The following is a 14,108-nucleotide window of genomic DNA, read 5'->3' on the forward strand; positions in this document are numbered from 1 at the left end:
AAAATTGATTAGAATTAAGAATCGGTTCTTATCACTGAAGCCTGTATTTCTTGCGCTCCTTACTTTTGTCTTTGACCTGACCTGTCTGTCAGTCAGTTGGGGGAACCTCATTATTTTGGCGCGTTGCAGAATATATAGTGCGTTGCCAGCGTTCAACAGGCGATGCCAGTGCTGTACAACAGCTTGGGCTACAGAATGATGCTGTCGACCATGTATCTTCTTATACTACTGAGTACGATTGATGACTTATTAAATAAGCAAATAAGTTCTAAGATGAGTTTTAGTGTCTATGTTAATACGTTAAGTGCTCCTGTATGAAATGTAAATATGCAAGGTTGGTATAGATTATACGAGTGGTGGTACCTGGCAAGGTTGGAGGATCGGTGCGTGGGTCGTGCGGCCGGCAGGGGCGAGGAGCCTCAGTCACAGCTAGGGAGGTCGAGGGGAGTGTTGCGCGGCTGCTCCTTCAGTCATCACTCGCACCTCTGGTCGGTCACACGCCACCGTCGTTACGCGGGTTTAGAGTGCGGCGACTATACAAGACTATCGGTCATAATACAAACAGTTCAGAATAACTATTTAAGTATATATATATCTTGCTTACCATTTCTACACGTGTTTGTCCAATTCGGCAGTGGCCGGGTGGCTGGCCAGACTGACCTGTGTGTACTAACTGTCCGGCCCCACTAAGCCCTCCTCCTGCAGGCGTACTATCAGGCTCCTGGCGCTGGCCTGCTGGTAGGCTCCCCACACACCCACCTCACACGTCATGGATCAGGTTGGTCGAGCCGTACTGCGTCGAGCCGTGCCCCTGGGCTGGCCGTGCCTGTGTCTGGCCCTCGGGCACGGCCACGCTGCCCCTCTTCGTGCCCACCTTCAGTGCATGCCTCGTGCCCTCTACTGTAGGGCTATGGAGCCCCCTGGCCTCGCTCTTGCTCCAGCTGCATGTCGCTTCTTCTCTACCTCTAGAGTAAGTGTCCCTCTAGCTGCCCGCAGGCTGTACCTCTAGAGTAAGTGTCCCTCTAGCTGCCCGCAGGCTGTACCTCTAGAGTAAGTGTCCCTCTAGCTGCCTGCAGGCTGTACCTCTAGAGTAAGTGTCCCTCTAGCTGCCCTGCAGGCTGTACCTCTAGAGTAAGTGTCCCTCTAGCTGCCTGCAGGCTGTACCTCTAGAGTAAGTGTCCCTCTAGCTGCCTGCAGGCTGTACCGCACCCTAAGTGTACCTCTTTAGCTGCAGTTTCCTGGAGATTGAACCACACGGTAAGTGTACCTGCCTAGCTGTAGCGGCCTGGAGGCTGTACCGCACCGAAAGTGTACATCTAAGCTGTAGCTAACCGCAGGCTTTACTGCACCATACGTGTACCTGTTGCTCCATGGGGGGCTGTACCAGACAGTATGTGTACCTGTAGGCACCCATGATGGACTCTTGTGGAATGGGTCCCCTGGATGGTAGTGTCCCCTCCCCCCTTTGGATGGGAGAGTGTGTCCCCTCCCCCCTTTGGATGGGAGAGTGTGTCCCCTCCCCCCTTTGGATGGGAGAGTGTGTCCCCTCCCCCCTTTGGATGGGAGAGTGTGTCCCCTCCCCCCTTTGGATGGGAGAGTGTGTCCCCTCCCCCCTTTGGATGGGAGAGTGTGTCCCCTCCCCCCTTTGGATGGGAGAGTGTGTCCCCTCCCCCCTTTGGATGGGAGAGTGTGTCCCCTCCCCCCTTTGGATGGGAGAGTGTGTCCCCCCTTTGGATGGGAGAGTGTGTCCCCTCCCCCCTTTGGATGGGAGAGTGTGTCCCCTCCCCCCTTTGGATGGGAGAGTGTGTCCCCTCCCCCCTTTGGATGGGAGAGTGTGTCCCCTCCCCCCTTTGGATGGGAGAGTGTGTCCCCCCTTTGGATGGGAGAGTGTGTCCCCTCCCCCCTTTGGATGGGAGAGTGTGTCCCCCCTTTGGATGGGAGAGTGTGTCCCCCCTTTGGATGGGAGAGTGTGTCCCCCCTTTGGATGGGAGAGTGTGTCCCCTCCCCCCTTTGGATGGGAGAGTGTGTCCCCCCTCTGGATGGGAGAGTGTGTCCCCCCTCTGGATGGGAGAGTGTGTCCCCCCTCTGGATGGGAGAGTGTGTCCCCCCTTTGGATGGGAGAGTGTGTCCCCTCCCCCCTTTGGATGGGAGAGTGTGTCCCCTCCCCCCTTTGGATGGGAGAGTGTGTCCCCTCCCCCCTTTGGATGGGAGAGTGTGTCCCCTCCCCCCTTTGGATGGGAGAGTGTGTCCCCTCCCCCCTTTGGATGGGAGAGTGTGTCCCCCCTTTGGATGGGAGAGTGTGTCCCCCCTTTGGATGGGAGAGTGTGTCCCCTCCCCCCTTTGGATGGGAGAGTGTGTCCCCCCTCTGGATGGGAGAGTGTGTCCCCCCTTTGGATGGGAGAGTGTGTCCCCCCTTTGGATGGGAGAGTGTGTCCCCCCTTTGGATGGGAGAGTGTGTCCCCCCTTTGGATGGGAGAGTGTGTCCCCCCTGGATGGAAGAGACGCCGGTCCTGGAGGCCGTAGGGTTGTTGGGTGTGTGTCATGTTGGGATCGAACTGTTGACAACCCAACACATTTAATTTAGGTTTATTCTGAATGTTTATGCTAATGCTTCGTTGTACTACAACGGGGTACATGAATCTGAACAGGTGTCAGCCTCGGCCGGACCTGTTGTCAGGTGCGACACACTTTGTGCTGAGGTCTGACAAAGGACAAGAAAATAAGATGGTATAATACTTCATCATGGATATATTGTGATATATCTCTAATCACCTTATATACAATATTTTACATACATATATATATATATATATATATATATATATATATATATATATATATATATATATATATATATATATATAGAGAGAGAGAGAGAGATACAACGACCATGCTATGGACGTCTCTTGTCCGATTGATCTTCCCACTTATAAATCATCTACTTTCCTGCAATTTGTACCTCTATCAGGAAAATCAGCGCGTTACCTCCACGCCGACCTCTAAATCTCAAAGCTGTTATCTTCCATAACTTTCAAAAACGTCGACCATGCCTCGAGGTCCTCTTCCTTCATGCGGGTGGAGCACACTAACAGTTGGGTCCGTTGGTCACACATCCAAACGCGACGACAGCCTGTTGACTCAATGGAGGGAAGTAGATGTCTGTCTCTCCACATGCTCCGGCCAGCACACGTTACCTCGCCCGGTGGTTCTGATTGGCTAACAGAAATTCCCGCCACCGGACGAGCCATACCGTGCTGACCGTTAACGACCTCCATGGTTGTTAACCTCGTTCTTCCTGTAATAATGAACGTATGACTTAAATAATCGTGCCTTTATGCGATGAAATAACACGATACGATATATCGTAACAGTCGTCTGCTGTGTATAGTGTCGTACACAGGCGGCAGGGCAGTGTAGCCAGTGGCACCAATGAGGTGTCGTGGTCCATACTGATTAGGGCCGGTTGGATGTGTTTTGGACAGAGCTGGATCCAGAGTGATCGCACAATCTGGCTGGGGGCTGGACCCTGTGCAGTATGCATCACATTCTGAATATGTTGCAGAAGCTGGGACCGGTGTTTTGTTTGCTAAGCTTATGTTTGTGAGGCGCTGGTCTTGCTGGTTAATGCTGTGTCTCTCTGGTGCCTGTAGGAGGACCGCCTTTAGGGCCTGGTGTCTGCTATTTTTCTCTCTACCGCAAACGTCGCCACACATTTATAATGCTAACCAGCATTTATATATTTTCTTCTGTCCTGCGTGGACAGGATTAGAGATTTGTTAAACATATAGTTCAGGGATATATTGAACAGTCAACCACATAAGGTGATTGTGGTGCTTTTAAACTGCTAAGCTAACCTACATAAGTAAATACATAGATACACAGATTTACGTGTGTTCTACATAAACAGTGTTTCGAGGTGTCTTTTACATAGTGTCATTAATGTGCGATAACAATGGTGAAATGTAATTCTGACCAGCTTCCACATACCGCTGTATACAAATTTACACGCACGTACACACACCACACACACACACACACACACACCACACACCACACACACACACCACACACCACACACCACACACACACACACACACACACACACACACACACACCACACACACACACACACACCACACACCACACACCACACACACACACACACACCACACACCACACACCACACACACACACCACACACACACACACCACACACACACACCACACACACACACACCACACACACCACACACAGGGGGCCTCGTAGCCTGGTGGATAGCGCGCAGGACTCGTAATTCTGTGGCGCGGGTTCGATTCTCGCACGAGGCAGAAACAAATGGGCAAAGTTTCTTTCACCCTAAGTGCCCCTGTTACCTAGCAGTAAATAGGTACCTGGGAGTTAGTCAGCTGTAACGGGCTGCTTCCTGGGTGTGTGTGTGTGTGGTGTGGAAAAAAAAATAGTAGTTAGTAAACAGTTGATTGACAGTTGAGAGGCGGGCCGAAAGAGCAAAGCTCAACCCCCGCAAAACACAACTAGTAAACACACACACACACACACACACACACACACACACACACACACACACACACACACACACACACACACACACACACACACACACACCACACACACCACTTGAAGGAGGCGCCACTGAGCACTTACTATTACAGTCTGGTAAACTATCCTCGGATAGTGGAAAAAAAAAAAGAATTTTCTTCAGATGTATAACCAGTCTTTGATAACTGTTATATGTATTTAAAGGATATATTTCCTTGAATTACATATAATAATAATAATGTGTTACGGCGGCGCCGCTGTCAGTAACGATCTAAAGGAGAAGAGAACAAATTGGGCGAGTTGTGGAGGAGTGAAGTTGAGGGAGAGCGGGTATATGAAGCAAGTGTGAGGTGCAGAACGTTTACTGTCAGGTTGGGCCAACGTGACAATATCAAGACCTGAAGAGCGTCTTGAATTGATTGTTCAGCATGGAGACGAGAGCGTCCTCCCTAACCTTGGCACTGTTGTTCAGGTAATACTCAACCGTCGCAGTTCCCATCGCCAACTGTCAGGGATCATTCACCAAGTTAAAACTAATACTTTCAGAAATAAAATACTTTCTTAATACTTAATAAAATACTTTCCAAAGTAATACTTTGGTGTTTGAGAGCCTTCACGGGTCAAGGTAGACTGTGACCTTGCTCTGCTAGGTGTAGGAAATGAAGAAACTGAAAACCAACTGACATTACCCACACCATAGATCAATTTGCATCAGTACAACTGCAAGAAAGGAAAACGAAGGTGCAAGGAAAGTTGAAATTGTCATGTAGTGTTCTAATTTGTCAATTAAAAGATTAACGAACTTCACTGGTATTTTAGAGTGGGTTTTATGGTCAAGTTCCGTGAGAGATGGTGTCTGGTGTTTGGACGCGAGGACAGTCTCATTGCCCACAAGAGGCGCTATTTTCCTGAGGTACGTCACTCCTTATACCAGACAATAGTTACACACACAGATCACACTGACGTGATGCATCAAATGAACAAATCCACAAGGGCCGTGACGAGGATTCAAACCTGATTCGAATCCTCATACTTTGAATATCAACGAATTTCAGGTTCGAATCCTCGTCACGGCCCTTGTGCATTTGTTCCAGACAATAGTATTCAGTACAAATATTAGTTCGTCGCATAGTTACAAATAACTGTAGAGAGAAAGTGCAGGTTTAGCTTGTACGCTCCAAAGTAACTCTGGTGTTGTAAACAAAATGCAGATAATAAGATTATTAATATTATATGCAGTTAAAGGAAATAAAATCGTTTCTGTCCCGCCCCGGGTTCGATCCCTGGAAGGGACGGAAATGGGTGGGAACATTTCCTTTCATTTAGTGACTGTTCACCTAGCATAAATATGTAGCCAAGAGTTAGGCAACTGTTATGGTTTGGAGTCCTAGAAAGGTCGGTGGTTAACCTATAGGGACCTCTGTAAGCCTAAGTACAGGCATTCTGTCCCCGATAACCGAAATTATTAATTAGAAATAATTAATAATTAATTACAATTAATTAATTACAATTAATTACAATTTTTACAATTAATTAATTACAAAGATTAATTACAATTTTCCCTGACTAGACATGTGAAATAAGCTAAAAAATTGGGATGTCTGGGGAGCGTTGAGCATCACTTATATCTGTCCGGGAGAACTCGCCGCGCCACATTTAGGGTTCTCGTCCAAGGACGTCTCTAAACTTGCTACACAATGTGCATAACAGCGGCTCTTATAGGCCAGTGACAACTAAATTTAATCCACTTTAAACTGTTGGCTGAATAATGTATAGAGGCCGGTACACCTTTCTTGGGGGGGGGGGGGTAGATAGCAATGTTATCAGTATTAAGAGACATTCCATTTCATAAGATTACTAGCACTACAACTTAGCCACAGTTGTCACAGCTGAGTCACAGTTCCGTCTAGGTTGCCTGACGGCTGAGTGGACAGCGCTCAGGATTCGTAGTCCTAAGGGTCCGGGTTCGATCTCCGGCGGAGGCGGAAACAAATGGGCAGAGTTTCTTTCACCCCTGATGTCCCTGTTCGCCTAGCAGTAAATAGGTACCTGGGAGTTGAACGGCTGCTACGGGCTGCTTCATGGGGATGTGTGACAGTTGAGAGGCGGGTCCAAAGAGCCAGAGCTCAACCCCCCCGCAAGCACAACTAGGTGAGTACAGTGTAACACTTAGAAGTTTGTTATGGAAGATTAACGGACAGACGGTGTTAAGAAGGGTTCATAATTGTGTATTGCTCGGGTATATTTTACACTGAACATAGTATTAAGTAAGACTATTTTCTCATAAGGGGGATAATATAGTTTTATTTCATTTTTTCTGTTAAGAATTCTGGCAGTTCTAGGACAACCCAGGATGACGCGCATGGCCATATTTTGTACGGCATCTACGCTTTGTAATGATTTAGGATAAAGACTAACGAAATGCAGAGCATGATAATCTTCTACATAGATGATTAAGTGTTTATACCCATTCACACCGTTAGATAATTTGTATAAATTGTTTTTAAGTTTTGTGCTAAACTCTTTGCGTAATAGTGACTTCTGTCCTCACAATTGTACTTATATACCCAGCGACTGAGCTACGACAGGGTTAAAGGGTTGAAACCGAAGTTCTACTGAACTTACTGGATCCCGTAGCCTCTCGTACTTATGTTCTTTGTACACACATTCTTCTGAATAAACACTATTATTATTTTTATTACTACCATATTACCATTATTATTATTATTATTATTATTATTATAGTTTAATTTACATACGATTAGGATTTTTTTATTATAAACGTTAACAGGTGCATTCGTAATAAATTAGCGAAACATCATGATTGAGTGTTTGTGTCAAGTTAATATTGATGTTTGATGTTAGTCATTTTACGGTTGGGTGCGTGAAGGGTTTGTTGGTTCCTGCCGCCTTACTGGTGTTGACTCAACACTCATTCTTCCTACTACTGTTTCTTTCCTCTTCACCTTGTATATTCCTCACATAAACCCTATTACCATCTTTACTCATACTTGTTTTTTCTTCTCAGTTGAATAATGGTGGCAGCCGAGAGGAGGAGTCATCGGAGGTAATGTTGAAATATATGTAAATATTTTCAGGAGGTCGCTGCTGTGTGCTTGGTGGCAGCCTAGTCCAAGTCTGGGACATTATGGCTCCGGACGCTTTCTTTCCTATGACGTTTGCTATTGGCTCCTTAGCTTAGGGCGCCTCGACGCTCTGAATCAAAATTTGCCTGATTTAGCCCAAATTAGTTACTTAGAGCGTCCTTGAACTGTGGAGTCCCCTCCCCCCTCCCTCAGGGTCTGCGCTACACCCCCTAAAGGTGTATCGCAGACCTTTGTATAGCACAACCGCCTCAACACAATGACATGCTTGTAGCAAGCTTTGATTTGTTATATTTCAGATATTCTTGCGGAATTTTTTCTTCTATACTTTGCATGCTTTATTAAAATATTATTTGATATATTTTATATCAGCTGTTAGCTATTACGGGCTGCTTCCTGTGTGTGTGTGTGGGGGGGGGGGCAAATTAGTTAGTAGTTAGTAACAGTTGATTGATTGACAGTTGAGAGCCTGCCAAAAGAGCAGAGCTCAACCCCCACAAGCACAACTAGGTGAATACACACACGACGCCGGCAGGCCGAGCGGACAGCACGCAGAACACGTTATCCTGTGGTCCCGGGTTCGATCCCGGGCGCCGACGAGAAACGATGGGCAGAGTTTTTCACCCTATGCCCCTGATACCTAGCAGTAAATAGGTACCTTGGAGTTAGTCAGCTGTCACGGGCTGCTTCCTGGAGTGTGTGTGTGTGTGTGGTGTGGGGAAAAAAAGTAGTAGTACTTTTTTTCAGTAGATCAAGTTTTTTTAGTAGATCAAACAGTCACTTGATTGACAGTTGAGAGGCGGGCCGAAAGAGCAGAGCTCAACCCCGCAAGCACAACTAGGTGAATACAACTAGGTGAATACACACACATACAGGGAATCTTGAGAGATATTAGAGCCGAGATGGCAGGGAATGAGGTGGAAATCCACCGCCACATTGGGCCTTATAACTGTAATAAGAAACAACCTGTCCCGGTACAGTTCACTAACGAAGAGGCCGTGGATTACATACTGCAACACAAGCACTTACTCAGAGGTAGCGAAAACTATTACCACCTCCCATGACCCCTCTGACCCCATTGCATTCAAATCCATCCGTTTCATCCCACATTCCAAGAACCCCCTTATCCCTTCAACCCCCAAAACCCGCTCAGCCCTCACCCCTCCTCTGCCCCTCTCCTTCCATGTGACCCCCTCCCCTTGCGAGGGGGTCACATGGACCCCCCTCCTGTTTGGGACGGGGGGACACCCCCACCGCTTCCCCCCTTCTGCCCCATTGCCCACACCTACCTCTGAGTTCCCCCTGACTAATACAACCTCTCTCCCACTCTCACTATCCATGTTCCATCCTCCCCTCTTTCCCCCCCCCCACCCCCTCTATCCTTCTTCCCCCCCCAACCTCTATCCTTCTATCCTTCTCCCCCCCCAACCTCTCAGCCTCTATCTGACTCCCAGCCTCACGCTACTCTCAACCCCCCTATGCCTATTAGACCCTCTCTAATCTTCAGACCCAGTATGCCCTTCCTACTCCAGTCCTATCTACCCAGGCCCTACTCCAGCCCTTCCTACCTACCTTCCTAGATGCCTAGCCCCCATTCGCCCCCCCAAGCACCCCCCCATCCCCCATTCACCCTCCAGACACCCCCCCCAGATCCCCAGAGAAAGAGTAAACTCTGGTGCCAGAGTTTCCATGAAGAATCTCAAAGTTTGGTACACCAATGCTGATTAGGTATCTAATAAAGCAGAAGAGATAAAAGAAAGAGTTAGAGAGGCAGGTCCTGACATAGTTGCAATAGCGGAAACTAAAATAAATTACATGTTCTCGGATGCAATCTTTCCAGATATGATGGACCTAGTCACACGGAAATGCCAGAAGACCGAAGAGAGACTTACACCAACAGTAAAGGAAAAAAATAAGAGGGAATATAATAACCCATGGTTTAATAGACAGTGTCAAGAAGCAAAACTGACCAGCAGGCGGGAGTGGAGGAAGTACAGAAGACAAAGGACAGAAGACTACAGGATCAGATGCAACAGAGCTAGGAACGATTACATTAAAGATCATCGGAAAGAAACTATGAAAACGATATTGCGATCAAAGCGAAAAAGCAACCTAAATTACTACACAGCCATATAAGAAGAAAATGTCGATGAACGACCAAGTGACGAGACTAAGGAAAACAGAGGGGGCATATACTGAAAGTGACAAGGAAATCTGTGAGGCACTGAATGCCAGTTTCCATGGAGTGTTCACTACCGAGCCTGAGCAGCTCCCATTGTTAGAAGAGATTACCCTATATGAAAGACTATCAGATATAGAGGTGGCAGCAGAGGAGGTAATGAAACAGTTGATAACACTGGATGCAACTAAAGTGGTTGGACCAGACAAAGTATCACCGTGGATACTAAAAGAGGCAGCGCAGACCCGCAGCGTGCCTCTGTCAAGCGTCTTTAATGAATCACTTATGTCGGGAGAAGGCAGCCAGCTTTGTCTGCGTCCAGCCCAATTGCTGAACGAGGGCAAATGTTGTACCGATTTTCAAGAAAGGTGATAGGGAGGAGGCACTTAACTATGGACCTGTATCACTGACAAGCATCCACTGTAAAATACTTGAGAGAATAATTAGGCTACGACTGGTTGCACACCTGGAGAACGTTTGGTATAGAGTCAGTATAGTATAGTATTGAGTCCCTCAGGACGGTGCAACAGCCAGCAGCGCCGACACGGACTCCACCTGGAAAATACCTACTATTGCAAATGTTTGCAACGAGGCTCGTCCTGGGATTAATTGGGATGGGGTAAGATGCGATGAAAGAACTGGACCCAACGACGCCAAGAAAGAGAAAGAAAGAAGACATGATAGAGATCAAATACTGATAAAAGGAATAAAGGTTGGAAACAGCAACTGGTGACGAGGAACACCCAACGAACAATAAGGCAGCGGTAGACACTGGACGACAGATGAGCCATGCACATGAGAACAAATATTTAGTTTACCTTAAGAGTAGTAGGACAATGGAATGAAGTAGTCGAGGAGATGGTATAAGTCAACTTCATCCACATGTTTAGTAGACATGATCGGGGAAATGTTGGACGAGTCATTACGAGAGATGACTGCCTGCTGGGGAGACGGGGTCCAGGAGACACGACTACCACTTCTCATTGGTCGAATACGGGCATGACACTTGTCTGGAGGCTCAACCCTTTTACCTGATTAAAATATACAACACATTCAAAATAAAATACCATATTATGTGACCTAACACTCATCAGAATGATCAGGTTACATTTACACTGCTTTGGTTAGCTGTGTGACCCAGAACAACACACACGGATCATAACATACACAGCCCCATCACAAGGCTCACTAAAATAACCAGGTCACCCCGTTCTCATTTTCCCAAACAAAGAACATTAGCTTATCTTTAACTGTGGGTTTAACCCCTCACCATCACTTCCGGCATGTTAAGGCACCACACACACCTATATTTTGGTAGAATCTGTAGTCTCCAGTAAAATGTTGTTTATATACAAATATATAATTATTTATTTTAACTTTTGGACATACTGGCATGGTGGTGAGCGGGAGGAGGAGGAGGATAGAGGACGGGGTCCAAGGGATAAAGGAAGGAGCGTGAGGATAAAGTTGCCATGGTCATAACGTGCACCAGACAACACAGTATCGATGTATGACGTGGTCTTGGCTAGTATTGATCCCACAACTCTCCTAGGGCAGGCAGACTGCTCCTCCTGCTGCTGCATCAACACCTTCACAGCCTCACCTTCTCTTTCAGGATTTAGACTCCATTTTCTTCGTGTGGCAGACAACCCCGCCCCCCTTGTGGGAGCGTGGCGTCCCCACAGCGTGCAGCCTGCAGCAGGCGCCTCTGACTAAGATGGTTCACACGCTCGTCACACTAACGTGATACATTAGGGAGAACATCAGCTGGAACAATGCAAGATCGCTCTAGTTAATCATTGTTCCTTATGATTAGAGGAAGAGTTGTAAAGTCCCTTAATGTTGACCGAGTTGTCTCTGAGAGTGCCTCAAACGTCTGCAATAATGCAGATGTTTTATTGAATGGATTCGTGCAGTAAAATATTCAACATGTTCATGGTCAGCAACTTCTGTAACTTTGAATGGGGCTGTTAGTGAGCAACAATAATATTCCACCCTAGAGCAGCAGTGTCTTAAGTGTCATCATTGGTATGGCATCTCTTGTTTGAAAGGTTCTTGTTATCCAGCCTCTCATTTATCTTACCGTTGTCACACCTACTTTATTATGTTCTTTAAAAGTAAGGTCTTCCAACATGATTACTCCCAAATCTTTTATACTTTTTTCTCCTATTGTGTGATTTGACTGCGTTTTATATGTAGCTCCCGTTTTTATATATGTTTTTTACCATAACTCAGGAGCTGGAAATTGCTTTCGGTAAACATCATGTTGTTTTCTGAGGCCTACTGGAAGACCCGATTTACATCAGTTTGGAGGTTCGCTGTGTCCTCGATACTGTCAACTCATAACAATCCTAGAGTCATCTGCAATTGTACGGTACTATAGTTTGTGTCCTTATCTGTGTCCGATTTGAGGAGAAAAATTGGATGGCCTGGATTTTACTTTCTTTTTTACTCTTTGGATTCTGTTAGGTAATTAAAGATCCATCTCCCTACTTTGCCAATAATTCCTCTTGTGCAGATTTTGTGTGCAATAACACCATGGTCACACGTGTTGAAGCTTTCACGAATTCTGTCTATATTACATCAGCATTTTGCTTGCCTTCCATGGCATCTATGACCATGTCATAGTGTTTTGGGATCTTACTCATGAGCATCCTTTCAAACACTTTTGTGATGTGTTATTGATGTATAATTTTTTGTTTCTGCTTTATTACCTCCTTTATGGAGTGGTACGATGGTATGTGACTTGAGTATACTTGAGCTTGTATGGAATTGATTTAGGTTTTCATTATATAGCTGTTCCTCCTAGTTCATTTATGTGAGGTCTTGGTGCACTAGTTCCCAATTGATCAGTTTATTATTCAAACTGAATTTGATGAATTCTCCTCTTGGATGTGAGAGTTGCTATGTGGGTCGAGCAACTATACTTGTCTGAACTTGGATTAGGTTTTGAGTTGAGTAAAGTGGATTTGTAATAATTATGATCCTAATGATTCATTATTATCAAAATAAGGTCTAAAGTGTTTTCTAGTTTGTTCTTCTATTTGCTGGTGACAGGTAACTGTCTCAGGCACCCATAACAGGTCATTAGTGTGTACCTTCATTTAGACTACTTCATGGGATTCGTTCTGATATAATGACATTTGCAGTATTTTCCATTATAGGTGCCTATATTGACGTTGAGGCGCCTATAATGGGAGCCTGGGCCGCACCTGATGGATGTGTGGATGACGGCAGTAACCCAGAGTGTTGTGTAAGACTCAGGACCCTCTCACCCCTCTCTACCTCCCTCTCATGTCTTTGTGGTGACATGGCTGAAAGGTGAAGGCCACACCTGTCCCAGCGAGCGGCCGGGACTGTCCCAGCGAGCGGCCGCGCTTGTCCCAGCGAGCGGCCGCGCCTGTCCCAGCGAGCGGCCGGGCCTGTCCCAGCGAGCGGCCGCGTCTGTCCCAGCGAGCGTCTGCAAGTCTCACATCTCACATTTTGGACCATAGGGTGATGACTGACTATGGTTGAGAGTAAATGTTGACCTGGAGATAATGAGGAGTTATAAGTAATGAAGGAAGACTTACCTGGGTGTTCCCTGAGACCAGCTGGTGATGTGTGTGGTGTAAGGTGAGGCGGGGTGATATGGGCCACCTTCAGCCCTCTACTCTTCTGCACCACTCTTCTTTACACCTCTTTCCTTCCCCTTTACCGTATCATCTCTCTTTTGGTCCTCTACCTTCTCTCCCATGTCTGCTCTCACTTGCCCGAGTTCCGAGTGGAGGGAGAGTGGTGGGGTGGGGGAAGAAGAGGAGATTTAATAGAAGGAGGAGGGGGTTGGTGGGGGGTGGGTGACCCCCACTACAGGATCACCGCCATGACCAAGGGAAGAGGAAGGTAGGGAAGGGGAGCATGTGGAGACGGGAAAGAAGACCAGCACGCATACATGTGAAAAGCACCTAATTATCTGGATTCTCTCTCTCTTTCTCTCTCTCTCTCTCTTTCTCTCTCTCTCTCTCTCTCTCTCTCTCTCTCTCTCTCTCTCTCTCTCTCTCTCTCTCTCTCTCTCTCTCTCTCTCTCTCTCTCTCTCTCTCTCTCTCAAATAGACGAGAGAGAGAGAGATCCAGTAATATTCCCATGGAAGCTACTGGAAGGCCGGGTCCCAACCTTACACAGTAAAGTAACAACACACTGGAGGGACCAGTATGGCAGGAAGTGTATAGTGGTCACACTGTAGGGTGGAGCAGCTGTCATGGTGACAGTCACACTGTAGGGTGGAGC

At 46.8% G+C, this 14,108-nt stretch overlaps 1 protein-coding gene across 4 annotated transcripts in view; it reads left to right on the forward strand.

Moving 5' to 3' along the window:
- Nucleotides 1-297: 297 nt before the first annotated feature.
- The window catches only part of LOC123770658 (glutaminase kidney isoform, mitochondrial), a 157,986-nt gene continuing 144,175 nt past the window's right edge, over nucleotides 298-14,108 (forward strand). For 2 of the 4 annotated variants that reach the window (XM_045762708.2, XM_045762709.2), the window contains exon 1: nucleotides 298-970. In XM_045762708.2, coding sequence (XP_045618664.1) covers nucleotides 770-970 — 201 coding nt within the window. In that variant the 5' untranslated portion in view covers nucleotides 298-769. Of the gene's footprint in view, nucleotides 971-7,586; nucleotides 7,626-14,108 lie in introns of all 4 variants that reach the window. The other 2 variants (XM_069305782.1, XM_045762711.2) reach the window with 2 other exon arrangements.

This window comes from Procambarus clarkii, chromosome 56 (genome assembly GCF_040958095.1).
Source record: "Procambarus clarkii isolate CNS0578487 chromosome 56, FALCON_Pclarkii_2.0, whole genome shotgun sequence".
Taxonomy (NCBI): domain Eukaryota; kingdom Metazoa; phylum Arthropoda; class Malacostraca; order Decapoda; family Cambaridae; genus Procambarus; species Procambarus clarkii.